Source organism: Aureobasidium melanogenum, assembly GCF_000721775.1.
Source record: "Aureobasidium melanogenum CBS 110374 unplaced genomic scaffold scaffold_2, whole genome shotgun sequence".
In the NCBI taxonomy this organism is placed as follows: Eukaryota; Fungi; Ascomycota; class Dothideomycetes; order Dothideales; family Saccotheciaceae; genus Aureobasidium; species Aureobasidium melanogenum.
Window position 1 is genome coordinate 298615 of NW_024470054.1, and position 18456 is coordinate 317070.

The window sequence follows — 18456 nt, forward strand, 5'->3', positions numbered from 1 at the left end:
GAATTGCAACAGAATGGCAGCGAAATTTGTAGCGCGGGCGGTGTTTCCGCCCGTCGAGTCGCTTCCTAGATCGTACTTCTTGGGTCATCATGCTGCCGGTCTATCCAAGATGAACACGATGCTGTCGCAGATTGACCTGATTGTCGAGTGCCGTGACTACAGAGTACCACTAACCTCTCGTAACCCTTTGTTCGAACAGAGTCTAGCAGGCCGCGAGCGCATCATCATCTACACCAAGCGCGATTTGGGCAGCCACAACAAGCCCGCAGATAGAGAGGTGAGTCTACCTGTCGCCTTCCGCTCAGCCACTTCTGACACAGCAAAACAGAGAGAGGACATCATCCGCAAATGGCACAAACCATCCGAAGTCTTGTTCTCCGACCACAAGGACAAGAAAGACATTCGTAAGATTCTGGACTTCGCCCGCCGCTACTTCGAGAACAGCACCTCTTTGACCGGATCGCGCATCATGGTCGTGGGTATGCCCAACGTCGGAAAGTCATCGCTGCTCAATGCACTACGAAAAGAAGGAGTCGGAAAGGGAAAAGCTGCACATACGGGCGCACAGCCAGGTGTAACACGCAAGATTTCGACAAGCGTCAAGATAATCGACAGTACCGAAGATGGTGAAGGCGTCTACCTGCTGGACACTCCCGGTGTCTTCATACCATACGTGCCAGATGCTGAAGCCATGCTCAAGCTCGCGCTGTGCGGTAACGTCAAAGACACTATCATCCCCCCTGCCACTCTCGCCGACTACCTACTCTACCGCGTCAACCTGATCGATCCTAGGCTCTACAAGGAATACTGTCCGCCCACCAACGACATCATCGAACTGCTTAATGCTATCGCAAACAAGACCGGCCGCTTACAGAAAGGTGGTGAGCCAGACACCGAAGCTACCGCTCTCTGGATGGTTCAGCGCTGGAGAAACGGCCTCTGGGGCCGGTTCCTTCTTGATGAGGTTACCGAAGATGGCTTGCAAAAGAGAATTATGGAAGAATCGAATATGGGTGGCAGTCTGAACCAGGCACGACGAGCTGACAAGGAGGCCCGAAAGTTGCGCAACATCAAGAGGCATGCCGGAACCAGTGAATGATGCGCCGTTGTCCACCTCACTCACCAGACCATTGTTCCCCTCCATCGCAAGCTCGCGATTGGACAATGACGCACGATAGGCATTGGTCAACTATATCGGATTCTCGAGCTCTTCGCGAAGAGGTTCCATGGAGGGCAGCTTCACCTTGTTTATAATCAGAGACAGCGCAAAGCCCCCAATCGGGAAAGTACTCGCGGGTACGAAGCTTCTCGGAGATCTGCAATCAGGGTTGCATTTGCAGATCCGAAAGGCTTCAGGCTTCAAAACGCTGGACCACGCGACACGAGCTCCGGAAATGCTCAAGCGATACTTCCGACGGGTAGAAAAGACCGATGTCAAGCTTGAGAGACGCATGAATCTGTAGCACTGCGCCGTAATTCGAAAGCCAATCTCGCGCGATTCTGCGAGTCGTCTCCCTCGGCAAAAGCTCCGTGCTCAGATGTCAATACCATGTTCATACCTAGGTAATCCACAGCGTTTAGAATTTGTACCTGCAGGTCAAGACACTTGAATGGTCAATTTTCGTTTCACAACGATCTCGTCGGCCATTTTAACCAAACTCAGGCAGTTGCAAACCCGCTTCCAGCTAGCCAGGAACGCCTGGAGGGCGGCCCGCCTCCTCGGAAGCTGCACTTGCTTCCGAAGCATGCCATCATCTTCTTTTAAAACAACACTCTCCGCACTACGTCGCTCAAAACCATTCTTTGATTCACTACCAATCATTCCATGAGCTAAAATTGTCGTGAGCCGGAAACTGGATTTCAAAACATGGATTTCCTGGTCGGGACATTTTACACGCCTAAACTATTCACTCTGCGCTTTACACCAAGCAAGGATATTTCAAAATGTAAACTGGAAATAGCGCACACTTCCGAAGCCATTGGCGGACACTCCTGGCTCTCTCTATCCTCGGACAAGAAACACCTCTACACAACTGTCTGGGCATCTCCTCCTGCTGTTGCTGCCTATCGCGTTGAGGACAATCATACCCTCACACCTCTAAACTCGAAACCTGTACGGTCAATGAGCGGCTACGTCTGCAGCTCAAACACGACACTCTACTCAGCAGGCGGCCCCACCGGCGAAGTGTTTTCCATCCTCAGCGACGGCAGCATCGGCCCCCTAATCCAAAACCTCGAATTCAGAAACCAAGGCAATGAAAACGATGGAGCTAGAAATGGCGTCGCGCATGGCGATTTCGGAGGCTTGAGACATGGTGCCCATTCGGTCGATCTCTCACCAGATGGAAAAGCACTCTACATTGCCGATATAGGACATAACTGTATCTGGAACTACGCCATCTCTTCTGGTCAGGGAAAGCTAGAACAAACGCAAAAATGGATTGCGAGTAGGGAGAACGATGGGCCTAGACATGCTTGGCCGCACCCGAATGGAAAGATTCTCTATTCGGTTCAGGAACACAGTTGTTATGTCGATGCACTGTCGATCTCGGAAACAGGAACCCTGGACTTGGTCTCCGGAAAGAGGATCATTCCTGAAGACAAGGATGAAAAGAAGTACTGGGCCGATGAAGTACGGTTAAGCAGACCTACCTCCGGGCGACCGAAGTATCTTTACGCATCAACGCGGGGACTGGAAAAGGAGACCAAAGGCTATGTTGCAGTATTTGAGTTAGACGAAGAAGGCTTGTTGCGAGGAGAGGCTATCGACATTTTTGAGACCGCAACGAGTGGTGGCATCGCTAATGCTATCGAGCCTGCGCCCATGGTTGAAGGACAAGAGGGAGTGGAGTACTTGGCCATGACGGATAGCCAGGAGGGCTATGTTTTCATGTTGGCTTTCGATGGAAAGAAGATTAGAGAGATCGCGAGGACGCAACTACTGGGAGAAGACGGGAATACTCTGGCCGCTGCTACAGCAGTGTGGTTATGATCGCCCGAACATAAAAGACCAATAGAAGTCGTACAGGAATAGAATTCATTAGGTGCAGCTACTGCATCATCTATTCGATAGTACTCCAAGGCAACAAAGCGTACATAATGCCCAGCCATATGCGTGTGCGTAACTCATAAACAGCCCCTCAGACTCCAGTCACAATGCCACAACCTCATCATCAAACGTAAGCCATAATGTTCGCACTCGCTTCCTCAACTCCCGCTAACCATGTTTCTGCTCTGAGTGCAACATCGATCGTCGACAAATATTGTAATCCTTCCTATGACCTGTAGGTGTCGACAGCTCCGCTCAAGTGGTCCACGCGAGCCTCCATACCATCCAGCTTGCTGCGAAGTATTCTCACTTCTCGTTGAAGCTTGTCAACCAGATTAAACAAGTTGTTCATATCGCGAGCAGAGACTTCATAACGGTCATGGTTTTGATATCTGTCTTGGTATTTGTCCTCGGCTCGGGAAATGTCATTATGTGAGTCGTAGTACTGGCGAGCATCGGCGTCGTGTCGGGCAGATCGTGTACTGTCACCGTTGGCACCGCTTCGCTCCCTCTCTGCCACTGATCCCGGTATGTGAATCGGAGAATAGTGGCGTCCATTGACGGAAGCAGGTGCATCAAAATTAGGCCGAGACGGGGTAGCATTCAGACCCCTGGCCCCTTCTGGGTAGCCACCACTGTAACTCGACAAGCGTGGTCGCTTGACTGCAATCTCGACTGGCGGACTGCGAGACCCGTCGTCGTCCATATCGTCACGTTTGCGAGCGCTTCCAATTTTGAGAAGCGGGAAACCAGTTCGCTGTTGCTATTAAGGGGTCAGTCGTCGTCCACAGCTATTGACCGAATACAAACACTTACGTGAGACTCTCTGGCTTCTCTGGCATGCGAGCACCCGCTTTGTGTATATGAACATCGGACACATCCAGTCTTATCGTGGCTGTTTGGCCGAGTCATACATGCCCTGTTTTGCCTCTCACACGTATCACATCTGGGATTACGTTCCGTGCCATAGCGCATGCCCTTGGAGGCTCTAGCATGACGAGGATTGTCCTGATCCAGAAGATTCCACCAGTAGTCGTGTCTTTCGATGTCAAAGTCACCGTCATAGCGAGGAGGTTCCGGTTCAGCATCACCACCAACTAATAGCTCATCAATGTCGGATTGTGCATCAGCATCGGTCGAAGCGGGGTGACTTCCATTGGGGAGCTCCGTGTCAACTTTGGTTGCAGTGGTTTGATTCTCTGGCTCCGAGACTGGCTTTGCTTCCTTTGCATTGGCCACCGACCAAGTTGGCACTTGAGGGCGAGGTTCGCTGTTTAGTTCGGCTCCTGTGTGCATTTCACGTGAACTGATCCGGGGATCCGCCATGGAAATTTGTTTGGGTTGTGATGATACGTTCGATTGAGTCTGATGTGCGGCTGCAAGTATATAAGCTTTAGATTCAAATGCGACGAGTGGTAACCGTCAGCGTACCGGCCAGGAGTTGATTAGCAAACCTACGATTGTCTTCCACCTGCGGGTTCGGAAATGCTTCCATTTATCGATGAGGAGGATATTAGAGTTGATGGATAAGTTGAAAGAGATAGTTCAAGGCAGCATGAGATGGAAAGGGGGCGAGCGAAGGGAAAGCGACGGCGGGGTCGGCCTTTTTGGTTGCAAAAGGCAGGCACGGCCCGGGAGGAGTGGCTTCTTCTCTGGTGCGGGTGGAAGCGTCGCCAGTCAGCGTCGCCAGTGCCGAGCGCTCCGGCGAGGCATCGACCTGTCCTACAGTCTCGCTGGACGTGTTCTTTCCTTCGGACAATGAAGATCACGTCTCCAGCGATACTGCGATCTAATTTTTCAACTCCTACTCAATGCGTAGAGCTCGCCAAGGCGACCAGATGGTGTCGGTCTCCATGCGGTTGGTTCATGGCGCGTACGGGCGGTCTCAGCACTTCCGGCCGTTAGCTAGCTGCATCAGCGAATGGATCCCCAAAAGACGCGGCAGGCAAGCACGCCCTTGGCGCCACGACGGAGCAGGGTAGAACCAGGCCAAACATAACACCCGGATGCCCCTCGCACATGCTACCAAGTTCGGGTTATCTTGTTGCGTTGTCGCAGCATCGTTCCTTGCCCCTCGCTTCGCTGGGGCGGTGAATCTACGAGGATTTTTGCTGTCGGCGTCCGCCTCCGCTCTCGGCCCCAGCATACAACACAACATGCACGACGGCACTCCAGATTTTCAACGTACTACATGACAAAAGACACGGCCACGTAAGTATGACTCGCGCTACCGATGGCGCGGGAATTATCATTCGAGATGGCTTTTTACTATGACATGGCTGCAATGCTTTCAATTCTTAAAGCAGGTTCCCAGACTTCTCCGCGCGAAGCTTCGCTGTGACCGGGTGTCGCCGGTAGAGTATCGTCAAGTACCGGACCAGCATCCTGATGATGCACGCTTCTCAGCGCGCCGGACTTTCGCGCTCACCAAGATTTGTTGGTCTTTCATTCGGTCGGCGTTCTGTCGTACTGCGACTTCGATGACCTTTCAGCGCGGTGTCCTGAGCCCCATCGTCCTCTTCAGACTCAGATACTCAAAAGTCTGAAATGGCCGTGAGTAAACTGTCTGTTTGCGTCTCGCGAAGGGGCAGTACTTGCTTGAAAGTTGCTCTCGGTACCCTGCTGGCTTCTTCTTGGTCTCGATTCGCTTTCGCACGTGTCGTGATCGTTGGAGTCGAGAGTGACTTCTTGCATCTCGATGTCCTCTCCGGATTCTGGTGTGTCCTTGCCGTTCACCGCCTTGTTGTTGAATATGCTTGCGATACTGGTTGATGCGAGTCTGAATAGCCACCAATCCGACAAAGTTGTCTTCTTATCCACGGGATGTGGTTGCCATCTTCTGGGAATGGTCATGTTGGGTCCTTTCTTTGGTGTGTCGCTACAATATCTTCTCACACACTGGACCAACGTGAAAAAAGTTACTCACAGAGTCTACGATCGGCTTCACAGATTCATATCTGTGCTTAAGAACGATTTTGCGGTGAGTCTTGCATTGGCCTTAAACTTGCTCATAATATTACAGATCTATATTATGACTAAACAAGGACTGCAACGCACAAAATTACTCTATCGGTCTCAAGTCTCAGCATCAGAGTCCAGTCTCTTTGGCACTCCCTTCTCCACGTCGATCGGATTCACGTCCGCTTCTACAACTTGTTTCGTCTTAACTCGGCGCAAGAGCACACTAGGATTCAACACAGCCAGGACTCCCATAGCAACAAGCATCGGCGCTGCATCCAAGCCAATGACATAGCCTTGGTGTGTGATGAGCGGGCCAGTCCAGCCTTGGCACAATTCGACAGATCTATAAAAGCCTCGCAAGTTCATCATGGTGGTGCTAATGACAATGGCAGTGCATGCCAATAAGAGTGGTCGGCTAGCTCTGATTTGCGAAGCTCCACGTGGGAAGACGATGCACAAGAATCCAGCGAACACCATGCCAGAGACCAGTTGTGCGATAATTCCGACAACCATGATAGTCGTTCCGGTGGATGTACTGGTGCCTTGGTCGAATGCAGCACCAGCCAAGCCACCGCCGATGGCTTGAAGACTGAGACATACACAGTCCACACCGAATATGACGAGCAAATAGAGCTTTGGCGGTACAGGCGACACTTTTCGGTCTAGGATCGTTATGATCATCCACAGCGCAATGTAGACACCACTTTGAGTGTATGCAGGTCCCATTATAAGCGTTGCGATTTGCATGGTGTTGATCTCGCCCGAGTAAGTACAGGAGTGGGCGACAGTCCGACCAATCCAACCGATGACTTCGAGGATGGTACCGCAGCTGAAGAAAATACCCATCCACCAGCAGCGGGTGCGGAAGGTGTTGATGACGTTTGCGCATGTGTAGAGGCCAAAGGAAATACTGAAGAATATTCCTGCGGCGAGAGATGGTTGGTAGCCATAGCTTGATGGATATGCGCCGTAAGGGGCACAAGGTGGGATGTATGGTGGGGGAGCCATTATGACTAGTATTGCGAAAATAATGGTTTGGTAGATACGATGGAAGATGGTTTAGCAAACAGAATAGCCAGTGTCTACAGCATCTTTATATGGACCCTCGTGTGCCTTCGAGCAAGTTGTAACTTCTTGTACTCTGCGTCACCATGTCTTTTGTATACATCCCTTTTCGACCTCGCAGTGCGAGAAGGATGCCGTCGCAGTCGGGGCCGAAAGAGGTATAGCGTACGAAACTCAACTCACCTATTTGCCTACTCCAGTATATAGCAAGGTTCCAGGGTCTCCTGAACAAGTAGAAATCGTGTATAAGATGCGATAGCTAAATCCCGATCGCCTACTCCTACATTTCACCTAAAGGATCGCGTGTACAAACGTCGCGAAGGTCGTCATTATTCCTCAAGATACTAAACGACCACCTTGATGTTTTATCGAAACGTCCTGAACAGAACTTATCCGAATATTCTACTTGGAGCATTCATGTTGCCCAACGCGCGAAGCACGGAATATAATTGGTGAGGGAGTTGAGGTGGTTGGTGTTTGAGATGCTCGCATGCGAGAGTTCGCAGATGCCGTCACCCGTCGATCATTTCCGCTTTTGGCACAACTTTGCGAGCTCGAGAAGTTCCTCCGAAAACACGTGGGAGAATCTCACTTGGATCTTCTTAAGTTCTCTCGTAGCAACTGTCTGTCAGTATCGGTATTTCCAGTCTCGCATGTTATGTTGTGTAGTGCTGCAGTAGACATGTCTTTCGAATGATAGCTCCATGTCAGGTGTTTTGCTTACTTCTCCTGAAGATTGTCGCGTCTCGGTCTGTAGAATGCTGACTGATCACCAGTATTCTGAAAACGACTCTGGCATACATCTCTGTTCAAAGCATAGCATGTCTACTGGTAGAAAAAGACCACTACGTCACCAACGAGCTTTGGACTAATTTCGCGGAGATCAGATAAGAGAATACGACGGGATTAGAAGCTCGTGATTTAAGTTATACCCAGAACTTTGCAGTACTCAATTTGACGTCGACGGCGGCAAGATGGTAATTATATACGACGAAATGCCCATCCGAGTAAAGCGACAGCAAAAACTGTTCTAAATTTAGCGGACACATCCGCTTGTTGTTCGATATAAAGGTTCTCATGGACCACTGAAGAGCAACATCAACCTCATCTCTCTTTCTCTCTTCATATCCTCATTTGATTCTGGAGAAGTCGGCAGTCACACCAAGCTGAGCAGAATGGTTTTCTCGCGCATCGTCTATAGCTCTCTTTTCGCGGCCTCGGTCGCTAGTGCTGCTGCATCATCCAACAATTGGGCCGGAGGTCAACATACAGATAAGGGTAGAGTCGTTCAAGCCAGTGTCGACATTGTTGTACCAGAGTGTACTCTTGGCACACCAGCCTATCAAACAGTGCCTTATTTCGTTACTGGTTGGGCCGGCATCGATGGGACTGCGGCTTGCCCACATGCTCTCCTTCAAGCTGGTAGGTCTTGCTTCGTAAAAAGCACCAAGGTCGTCTTAGTCGCTCACATAAGATCAGGCTTCGATTGCACTGTGACTGAGGTCAACAATGTCACAACAACACAATGGGAAACTTGGACAGAATGGTTCCCTGCACAGCAACAACCGTACTCTGATTTCGAGGTACAGACTGGTGACGTTGTCTCGATCCGCATCAAAGCCGACTCGACGACATCTGGATCTACTTTTATGCACAACCATCGCACGGGGAAGAGTGTACACACTTCTTATGCAAACCAGACAACTCCCCTATGTCTGGACTCTGCCGAGTGGGTGATTGAGTCTGAATTGGGCTTTGGTCCTTTCGGACCCGATGGAGAACGTACCGCTGGATATACTCCATTCAAATTTGAGCACGCCTCGTATACTACCAAGGGTATGTCCGATAGAAGTCCAGTCCAAGATATCCAGAGGTACAAGAACTTCACTGACTTTTTCTCAAGACGGCAAGAAGCATCTCTCCAAACAAGAAGATATGTTCAACATGGTCCAAAATGGTACCGAAGTTGCAGAGGGAGTCTACAAGAGAGATGGATTCTTTGAGGTCGTGAATGTCACGCCAGCAGACTTCCTTGCTGATGAGTGATGAAGAATCTGGCTGAGAATGTGGAAACGATGTAGGAAAAGTATAGGTTGTCATAATCTATTGAGGTCATACAATCATAAAGATATGCTGCACTTAAGCCTTCATCATCTGGATGAACTTGTCTCCCAAGGCATCAGCAGCCATGGGGTTTGCACCACTGACAACTTCACGGTCAACAGTGATGTATCCGACCTTCTGGGCAAGACCCTCAACCATATCAGCACCCTCTGCACGTAGCGCACTCTCGACCTTTGGGATCTCAGCACCCAGCATCGTCTCCATCATGGACTCCTCCATGTCAGACCAGCTGGTGAGCTTGTAGCCAGCATACAAGAACTTGCCGCTTGATGCCTTGGTGGATAAGAAAGCGTAAGGTCCGTGGCAGATAGTGGCAGTAGGCTTCTGCTTGCCGTGGAAGTGCTCAAGAATGCGACCCAAGTCCTTGTTGTCGCCGAGGTCTGTCAGAGGTGCATGGCCGCCAGGGATAAGAACACCACGGAAAGATTCAAGTTCGTCGTTGCTGATGTCTCTGAATTTTCTGGGCGAGGAGAAGCCATTTTCTTTCTTCATGCGCTCGAGCAGTTCGTTCTCACGGCGGCGCTCGTAGAAGTTTCCGGCAAAGGCGAGGAGAGATTCACTGTTGGGGTCGGGAACAGGCTCCTTGCCTTCAGGTGTAGCGAAGGTGACTTCATAGCCTGCATCCAGAATCTTGGAAAGTGGCTTTGCGAGTTCCATGAGGAAGAAACCAGAAGGTTGTGAAACGACCTTGCCTGCATCAGGACCAGAAGTCTTCTTCATATCGAAGTGGTCGGCATCGGAGAGGATGATGAGAACTTTTTGCGAAGATGCCATGATTGTTGATTTGGGATTTTTGTGTTGTTGATAATAGCAGATATGAATAGTTTTAGAAGTGAGATAACAATAAGAGCAGAGAAAATAATCGAAGAGATGGTGTTTTGTACCATGATGTTCCGCCGATATCCACAAAAGTCACTATGACGTCGGGCTGACCATCAACAAAGATATCCATTTTTCATGTGCTATGCTCGTATTCGAGTCATGGTGTTGAATGTTTGGAGAGTTGAGCTCTGAAGCAAGGTCTACGTGACAAATAAGCGGATTGTTTCCAATTCGTTATGTTCCCAGTGATCTGTGGTGAATGTGTCCGGGAACTTGGACAAAAAGGTGTTTGACTGAGACCCAAATTCATTACATCGACAAAATCAACAGCAACAACCCCTTCTTCTCATTATATCAGCTCAAAAACTTTATCACTAAATATTTGAGTCTTCAAGTGCTACTCTGATGTTTGGAATTCTCCAGAGAGCGATATACCGACGATATATCGTCGCAGAGAAAATAGAGCAGGGTTGCACTGACAACAACAATCTGGTTCTGCCGAAGTTCTGCCATCAGACGCGTCTTGATCGCGTCTGATGACGTTCAATCCTTTCTTTCCATATCTATTCACATCAACCCCATCTAGACAAAGCAGAATATCAGCAAGTGAATGTCTTGATTCGGTACAGATCTCCTTCTCTTGCTTCGAAATCAGGCCCTTCCGTCGTCGCTGTAGGTGATTTGAACATCCGTCTTCTTCACAATGCGATCCTGAGATCCATGACTCTCGATCGAGTCAGAGTCTAATTGGCCTTCTACTCGCGAACTTGAACGAGTTGAAGGCAGTGGCGGCGGAGTCAAAAAGCGCGACTGTCGGGTCTTGCTCACTGAGCGTAACTTCGAAGACTGTCCGGACTTGGAACCTCGGCTAGCGTTGCTCACAGGTACTTTCGTGTGAGTACTGAGGCTAGTCGCAGCACGCTTCAAGGGTTGAATCGCTGTCGCGAGAAAGCTGTAACCAACCAGAGCGATTTGCCAGTGAAGCGCGGATCCATACACGATCGTGGAGCTGTTCTCTGAGTCGATGTAATGATTGAAGGCAACGACGAAAGCAATTGAGATTGGTATAAGACTGGGAATATCAGTTACTACAATCCTGGACAGCCGGAGAGCTTACTGACGGCAGTCTCATGCCAAATATACTTATGACGGTGACTTTGTATTGCATCTTCATGTTGAGTCCACAGAACAAATATGATGACGACAGAAAGATGAACAGCTCGATGATGATGCTGAGAATTAGAATCGCCTCAAGGCTCTTTGCCTACAGTTATGTGAGCAATCGTCCCGAATCTGTCATGCGCTCTCTTGCTGACATTACGACTGCAGACCACTGGCTGAGGCGCAGGTGATAGATGTAGTTGCGAACAACGAGAAGCCCAAGTAGCAGCAGCGGAAATCGCCCAGATAGCGGTGAGCCCTGAAACACTAGCAAACACTGCAATGTACTTCTTGTCTCTCATGGTGCCTCTGCAGATGATCTTGTACAGCATTGCCACTGTCGAAAGTTTCGAGAAGCCGTCTGCAACGAAACACAAACACGAGCTCTTCATGACTAACTATGGCTTATGTCAGCTGCTACGCTCCCCATGGACTGGCATCTCCTTACTGAGGCAATCCGAAGGGTTTGCTCTTCTGGTAAGCTGCGATGAGAGATACCCAGTCCATCATGGAGCGCTTGATAGATACATCCAAGCGACGCCATGGCGAGGATCTGGGACGAATGTCAATTGCGAAAATACCAATCCAGTGACTTCTCACTCACGAACGCCAGAATGAGAAGCAAGTCCTCCAGTCCATACTCATGACCTCGTACAATGAGGTGCAAGACAAGAGCCAAAGCACACAGGATGACTGCCCATGTGTTTTCCACCCAGAGCCAAGGCGACGCATCTAGATCGATCAAGCGTCCAGTCATGATAAGAGAAGGATGAGGTCGGAGATGAACCAACACCGCGAGGTTGGTGAATCACGTTGGATGCTATATCTTTCGACTCTGCCCAGGAAAGTGGTCCACGGCATCGACACAATTGCAGAAGCGCTCCCTGCTGCTTACCACCATGCCTTGATCGTTCGACTCCAGGTCATAGCATTTCTGTCAGGGTATTTTCACAGACGTTGGATAGCGCATATCCGTGCATCTGCGATACAAGGATTGTGAGTCGCAGTGATGTCGAGCTCGAAACAGGCAGTCTGCAAGCCACACACTAGTTGATGGACGCGAACGCACCTTTTGTGGTGAGCTTGAGCAGGGGCATGTCGGAAAGTTGTTTAGGCATTGCTTTGTCGGGATTCTGAACTTGTACTCAGCCAAGTTCCAACGCGGGATGGTTGGCAGCGAGCGACGTCGAGAATTTGATCTACGGATTCAACATCCAATCGAATTCGTCATGAAACTGTGTCGAATATGTATAAGTTCATCATTGTCGGATGTTATGGCAGTCGCGTGATGTTGATTGTGTTGAGCCGCTGCTGTTTTAGAGGGCGGGGTGAACCATTGCTTCGGGACTTGTTCGCCATCTACCGCGCCCCATCCGAGCTCCTGCACGACCCTGATGGTTCCAAGAAGATCGCTCTTGAGTCATGACCATTCAAGTTTTAAGGGCCACCTTTGGAAATAGCGGATTGATGATCAAAGGATATTGAAGCTGAGCTGGACCATGTCCGTCCCCACGATATTCTCGTCGCACCTCCTCGCAACACCTCAATTCCAGCTTCATTATTGCTGAGACTTTTCAGAGGGACCAGCATTAGATACAATCTGTCGACACCGACTGTGGTTGTTAGCCGCTTCATACGCGGCGCCGCAGAGCCTATAGGGTCCTGGCCGAGACTTGCATGATGACAGTCTGCAATATAAATCAAATTGGCTTCTTTCCAATAGGCTTTGGCATTTGATGTATGACCCAGAAGAATGTTCGACTAACATCGCGGACCATGTGGCACGAACACAGAGCCGTGTCAATCACACTCATAAACCTTGTCAAGTGCATTCTGCTCGAGCACTCTGCATATTAAGCGAGACCTGGTCCTTGAGATCATCTCTACATTCTCTTCTTCTTTTTTGGTTGTTGAACGAATGGCGTGTCCACTTCTTTAGTCATGCCTCAGGATTGACACGGCATTGAAGAATGCGACACGGGCTGAGTGAGTTGTAGGCCATGTATATAAAACTGTCAGTGCCCATTCGATCAAAGTGTTTTCTTAGACCTTTACAACCAGCGTATTCGTGAGGCTACAGTCAATCAGGATGGTAGTCATCAAGCGTCATGGTTTTCAGGAGGATGGCCCATCAACGCATCATGAATCGTCTATCGACGACAGAGATATGCAGCGGATGGCGCTTCCTGCAGAGCTTCGCGTGAGCATTCAAAAGGTGCTCAATAAGTTCAAAGTGGCTGAAGAAAGAACAGCGTCGTTTCAAGCTTGCCTCTGTGATCGGCTTCGCGTGCATTTCCGGAGCAACCTGGGAATGGGCACTTGTGTGAGTTGTTCATTGTCATTCGAACAATAACACCCATGCTGATTTGTTGCATAGGTCCAGCCAGGGTGGCCTCACCAATGGTGGCTCAGGAGGTTGGTCATCGCCCTTTTCAGGAGCATCCGAGACTAATTGAAGCAGGTGTAATCTGGATCTTCCTAGCCGTGATGATCGGGATGTTCACAGTCGTACTTTCCATGGCTGAGATGGCATCGATGTACGTGGTGATTCATATTCCCTCCCTGAGAGAAAGCTGATGAATTACAGAGCACCAAGCGCTGCTGGACAATACATGTGGGTGTCTGAACTTGGTCCTCCAGGAGCGCAGCGTCTGCTGAGCTATTTTGTCGGTGAGTCAGTGCGAACCCGCATACAAAAGGGATATGCTCATGCGTTGTAGGATGGTTCGCCGCCATAGGATGGCAAGGTGCTGCTGCCAGTAATCCTCTTGTTCTTGCACAGCATGTCGAAGCCCTCGTCGCCTTGAACAACCCCACATTCGAGGTCAAAGGCTGGATGACGAGCCTTCTCATGATTGCATGCGCAGCTCTCGCAACTTCCGTCAACATCTATGGCATCCGCTTTTTGTCGTCTCTGGAAGCAATCATGCTGGCGCTCCATGTTGTAGGATTCTTTGCGGTCCTCATTCCATTGTGGCTGATGGGCGAGCGGAGTAGTACACACGATGTCTTCTTCATTTTCGAAGACAATGCTGGATGGGGAAACCTTGGCACAGCTTGCCTGGTAGGCCTTCTAGGTCCAATTATGACCCTAATTGGCGGTGACTCGACCGTGCATCTAGGTGAAGAAATCAGAGATGCTTCGCGGACCTTGCCCCTATCGATGGTGTTCACCTCCCTGATGAACTACGCTGTCGGCTTTATCATGACTATCACTGTCATGTACGTTTCCTCGAACTTCGATCAGACGATTGCCGACGCGACCGGCGAAAGCTATGTGGCAGTGATTTATGCTGCCACAGGATCCAAGACTGCAACGACCATTCTTACCGTCCTCGTCTTGGTGTTGTTCTTCTGTACAGCCATCAACACAGTCACGACTTCCTCACGTCAACTGTTTGCTTTTGCTCGTGACGGTGGCCTGCCGTTCTCGAGTATTCTGGCGAAGGTTGACACGAGGACTGGATTGCCAATCAATGCGCTCCTCGCAACATTCGGAGTTACCTTCGTATTGTCCTGGATCATCTGCGGGTCGAGCATCGCCTTCCAGAACATAACCTCAATCACGATTGTCGGGCTCTTGCTTTCTTATGGAACGACGATTGCAACCATGATCTACCGACGATGGAGTGGTGTACCATTGCCTGCAGCTCGTTGGAGGTATCCACAGGCTTTTGGCTACTTTGTCAATGTACTAGCCTTGTGTTTCGTCACGATTGCATTCATCTTTGCATACTTCCCAACTGCACCAGGTCCTTCTGCAGAGTCGATGAATTGGAGTGTAGTAGTTACCGTGGCAGTCGTGGTGGTTGCGACAGTTTATTACTTCATCCGCGCGTCAAGCACTTTCGAAGGGCCGGCAGTCAGGATGAAGAAAGCTGAGGATGACAGCATGTTTGCTATGGAGGACATCGCAGTCCGAGGGAAGCAGTGATGGAGGATAGAGCATGTCATATACCGCAGTAATCTCACGAACGAGCTCATCCATATCAACGATACAGTCTCCGAGAGCGTTTGTGTTTGCAAGAAGGTTGAAGACGCGACGCGAAATCCGACACTTTCGGGGAACTGTTTTCCGAGCCGCAGTTGCCCCACCGTGCCTTTTCCGAACAAGGAAGCCATCCTCGCAGCATGGACCTTCTCACACATACCATACACCATGACTTGCAGGCATGTCAGGAACACGCAGCCGCACAGGCTGTATGGCATGTCGACGTCGAAAGAAGCGATGTGATGAAACAAAGCCAGTTTGCCGACGCTGTCAGATATCTGGCGCGTCTTGTGTTTTTCCTAATGCCGATGGAGCTTTCAGCGAACGATACCTTATCTCGTCAGCCCTGGAGCATTACATGTTACCGACCAGTCCTTCTGAGCGACACTTTGTCAATCTTGGCCCAAGAGACATTGCTCGTCTGTGTCTGGCTTATGGCTCATCAGCCGATGGCATTTCGAGGGTTGAAATTCTGACCAGCCAAGAGATACCGAGGGCATTGTCCGCGGCCAACGCCCTTGTAGACGTGTCTGAGAGACAGCTACTTCAATACTGTAAGGCCAACCGGAATCGACCGTAGTATGGGCTAACTCTCTTTACAGACTCCGAAGTGATCAGCGTGAGCAGAGTATATGTTACTGGAGACGAGAACCCGTTCTGTTCATTGACTATGCCAATCGTACATACCCGCCGTGGCCCTTTACTTTACACAATTCTTGCCTTGAGCGCAGCTGAGATGGCTAGTTCAGGAAATAGCTATTCCGATGGGCTCATGGCCAAAGCTTCAACATACTATGACAGTGCGGTCAAACAATTACAGCTCTCACTAGCCAACTCGAATGATGCTGAAGAGAACATCCTGACCTGTGTACTCCTGTCCTCTTTCGAAATCTCCAACGGACAACATCCAGCCTGGCTGCAGCATCTCAATGGCGCTGTGGCCATACACAACCATTTTGCACCGTTCATCAGTCGAGAATGCGCCCTCTTTGCTTACCAATACTTTGGCTTCAGATGGATATTGTTGGAGACTACTATGCCTCCAGGAACTTATCCATTAGAAGAAGTGACAAGCGAGACCTCTATGACTGCCCGACTCTTACAGAACTTGAGCACAATGTTACAACAGACTATCGACACAGTACCTACCGTTGCGATGCAGAACATTGACAACAAGCTCGGTTGTTCTTTAGAGTATCTGCAACTTGTCAACAGGATATCGACATTATCAGCTCTCAAGTATCATTGCCAGGCAGACAAAACTGTTGCAGAAGAGACATCCGACCTATACTCTATCACAGCATTGGCTTTTGATGATGCTCTGAGTGATATGGTATTTGTTACCAAGACCCGAGATCACTATCTCGAGCACAGCAGTCAATGCTTCAAACTTGCTGGGAGAGTATATCTTCGCCTGATCTGCCTCGATGCCAATCTCACCCAGTTGGCTTTGACTGATATGCAGATTGATCTGCTGCAGGCGTTGCGCTTGGTCATCAACGAGGATCAGCAACGCCGTGCTTTTCCTATGTGGCCGTTGTTCATCGCTGGTTGCGCATCCTTCGAGGATGTGCATCGAAAGAATGTCCTAGATATGTTTCGCACTCTCGAGAGAAAATGGCCTATAAGCAACATCTCATATGTCCGGAATGTTACGACACAAATCTGGCAGAGTCGAGACTTGAATGGAGTTGACAACAGCCGAAGACACGACTGGCAGACTCTTATTACGACGTTTGGCTGGAAGCTTGCTTTGTCTTGAAACTCGCGTTTGGCTTTACACATCTACACGGACTCGCGCTCATCTCATGGAAACTTTCCAATTTCAGTTCAATGGCAACGACAATCAAGATTTGAAGCAGGGATTGTCGAGGTTTCATACGTATACTAACTACAAACGCGCCTGTAAGCCTCCTTTTCTGGCCTCGTCAATCAACTCACTCAGCTCTCTCGACTTTCCGATACGCCAGCTCACGGCATCACCCCAATCCTGACCTCTTTCATCCTTAGTCTTCCAACACCATCTGTCTATATTCTGCTTTCCATTGTCAAGTAAATCGACCACCCATTTGCCAAAGATTGGCATCATTTTGAATCCATGACCAGAATCGCCAGATAAGACAACGACGGAATCATTTGTATCTGGTAAAAAGTCGATACAGTATTCAGAGTCGCTGGTGTCGGCAAACCAGCACAATTTCTTGTCAACGAATGGTCGATCTGCCATCCATGGAAATGTCTCTGCCAACAACTTCCGCAGCTTGATCTCATCTTCAGCAGGTATGAAGTCTTGAGGCTGTGGTATTCTGTCCATTGGCGGTAGAGACGTGCCTTCCTTGTCTGTATTGCTGAATCCAGCACCAAGAGGACATAGCTTGAATAACTTTGTGGCGGGGTCTGGTTCGAAAAAGAAACCGAGGTCACGAACATTGATGACGGGAAGGCCACGCAGGTAGTCACATTCTTGCTCGGTGAGTTGTACGTGAGCGACGGACCAACTGCGTGCAGTGACGAAGCGGCCCATCCCTGAAACCAGTGAGGCCCCCCAAGCTCCAGAGGCTACGATTGTTCTTGCTGCGGGATGTGTGATGCCATCTGCTGTGCGTACGCCAGTGCATCTTCGATCCTTGCCTTGGCCTTCGTAGACAAGCTCTGTGACCGTACCAGCTGATTGACCAAGGACAAATTTAATACCCAGGGATGCGCAATGCAGGAAAATGCCTTTCAAAGCATTTGCAGAGTGAGCGTATCCAGCCAAACGGTTGAAGTATCCAGTGAACCCTTTGAGGGGTCCTGTGATCTGCCAGGCATACTTCTTGAACTCATCGGCATCGTTTAATGCTTTGATACCTGGAGCAAAAACTGGATGCTTGGAAACGGATGCAAGCGCGGTGTCCAAACTCTTTTTCGCCTTTGCAGGTGCGGTTCCCGAAGTTGCTACAATGTATCCAGTCTCATGATAGTACGGACCGAACAAAGGATCTTTCCAGGCTTCGATTGCTTCCTTCAAAACGTCAGCCTCTCTCCATTAGTACGTGTTCGTATTCACTCACAAGGGCAAGATCTGTGTAGAAGCTCTCTTCGTATTCTGCGCGAACGATCTTGTTGAGATCGTAGGCCGCGGAGTAGCGAGATGGGATAGAATCAGCAGTCTCAAAGACGGTGATATTTGTGTGCCCAGCTCCGTGAAGATGGAGCGCAGTAGAGAGACCCCAAGCACCCCCACCGACTATGACAATGGATTCAAACTTCGACATTGGCAAAGGGTCAATTGAAAGGTGAT

General features: G+C 49.7%; 11 protein-coding genes across 11 annotated transcripts; 5 read left to right on the forward strand and 6 right to left on the reverse strand.

Moving 5' to 3' along the window:
• Positions 1-13: 13 nt before the first annotated feature.
• Positions 14-1099, forward strand: M437DRAFT_71880 (GTPase; the record flags this gene model as incomplete). The annotated part of the gene is made up of 2 exons (XM_041025752.1): positions 14-277; positions 329-1099. 2 exons carry the CDS (start codon positions 14-16, stop codon positions 1097-1099), a joined length of 1035 nt encoding a protein of 344 aa, XP_040883306.1.
• A 768-nt stretch (positions 1100-1867) lies between these two features.
• M437DRAFT_62503 (Muconate cycloisomerase 1) lies at positions 1868-2992 on the forward strand (the record flags this gene model as incomplete). Its single annotated transcript, XM_041024095.1, has 1 exon — positions 1868-2992. The coding sequence occupies one exon, from the start codon at positions 1868-1870 to the stop codon at positions 2990-2992; it is 1125 nt and encodes a 374-aa protein (XP_040883307.1).
• A 283-nt stretch (positions 2993-3275) lies between these two features.
• Positions 3276-4375, reverse strand: M437DRAFT_38699 (uncharacterized protein; the record flags this gene model as incomplete). The annotated part of the gene is made up of 2 exons (XM_041019886.1): positions 3276-3812; positions 3866-4375. 2 exons carry the CDS (start codon positions 4373-4375, stop codon positions 3276-3278), a joined length of 1047 nt encoding a protein of 348 aa, XP_040883308.1.
• A 1200-nt stretch (positions 4376-5575) lies between these two features.
• Positions 5576-5902, reverse strand: M437DRAFT_62505 (uncharacterized protein; the record flags this gene model as incomplete). The annotated part of the gene is made up of 1 exon (XM_041024096.1): positions 5576-5902. One exon carries the CDS (start codon positions 5900-5902, stop codon positions 5576-5578), a length of 327 nt encoding a protein of 108 aa, XP_040883309.1.
• A 222-nt stretch (positions 5903-6124) lies between these two features.
• M437DRAFT_62506 (RTA1-domain-containing protein) lies at positions 6125-7018 on the reverse strand (the record flags this gene model as incomplete). Its single annotated transcript, XM_041024097.1, has 1 exon — positions 6125-7018. One exon carries the CDS (start codon positions 7016-7018, stop codon positions 6125-6127), a length of 894 nt encoding a protein of 297 aa, XP_040883310.1.
• Positions 7019-8250: 1232 nt separating this feature from the next.
• M437DRAFT_39655 (concanavalin A-like lectin/glucanase) lies at positions 8251-9121 on the forward strand (the record flags this gene model as incomplete). The annotated part of the gene is made up of 3 exons (XM_041020050.1): positions 8251-8497; positions 8555-8911; positions 8979-9121. 3 exons carry the CDS (start codon positions 8251-8253, stop codon positions 9119-9121), a joined length of 747 nt encoding a protein of 248 aa, XP_040883311.1.
• Positions 9122-9214: 93 nt separating this feature from the next.
• On the reverse strand, positions 9215-9973 carry M437DRAFT_38760 (ThiJ/PfpI family protein; the record flags this gene model as incomplete). Its single annotated transcript, XM_041019895.1, has 1 exon — positions 9215-9973. One exon carries the CDS (start codon positions 9971-9973, stop codon positions 9215-9217), a length of 759 nt encoding a protein of 252 aa, XP_040883312.1.
• Positions 9974-10672: 699 nt separating this feature from the next.
• On the reverse strand, positions 10673-12279 carry M437DRAFT_62508 (uncharacterized protein; the record flags this gene model as incomplete). The annotated part of the gene is made up of 6 exons (XM_041024098.1): positions 10673-11093; positions 11143-11285; positions 11338-11580; positions 11631-11735; positions 11787-11914; positions 12252-12279. 6 exons carry the CDS (start codon positions 12277-12279, stop codon positions 10673-10675), a joined length of 1068 nt encoding a protein of 355 aa, XP_040883313.1.
• A 992-nt stretch (positions 12280-13271) lies between these two features.
• M437DRAFT_40063 (putative amino acid permease) lies at positions 13272-15116 on the forward strand (the record flags this gene model as incomplete). Its single annotated transcript, XM_041020122.1, has 6 exons — positions 13272-13382; positions 13435-13505; positions 13560-13597; positions 13641-13719; positions 13770-13852; positions 13903-15116. The coding sequence occupies 6 exons, from the start codon at positions 13272-13274 to the stop codon at positions 15114-15116; spliced, it is 1596 nt and encodes a 531-aa protein (XP_040883314.1).
• A 238-nt stretch (positions 15117-15354) lies between these two features.
• Positions 15355-16935, forward strand: M437DRAFT_38716 (uncharacterized protein; the record flags this gene model as incomplete). Its single annotated transcript, XM_041019889.1, has 2 exons — positions 15355-15727; positions 15776-16935. The coding sequence occupies 2 exons, from the start codon at positions 15355-15357 to the stop codon at positions 16933-16935; spliced, it is 1533 nt and encodes a 510-aa protein (XP_040883315.1).
• Positions 16936-17064: 129 nt separating this feature from the next.
• Positions 17065-18430, reverse strand: M437DRAFT_62511 (oxygen oxidoreductase; the record flags this gene model as incomplete). The annotated part of the gene is made up of 2 exons (XM_041024099.1): positions 17065-18177; positions 18227-18430. The coding sequence occupies 2 exons, from the start codon at positions 18428-18430 to the stop codon at positions 17065-17067; spliced, it is 1317 nt and encodes a 438-aa protein (XP_040883316.1).
• Between the last annotated feature and the right edge of the window lie 26 nt (positions 18431-18456).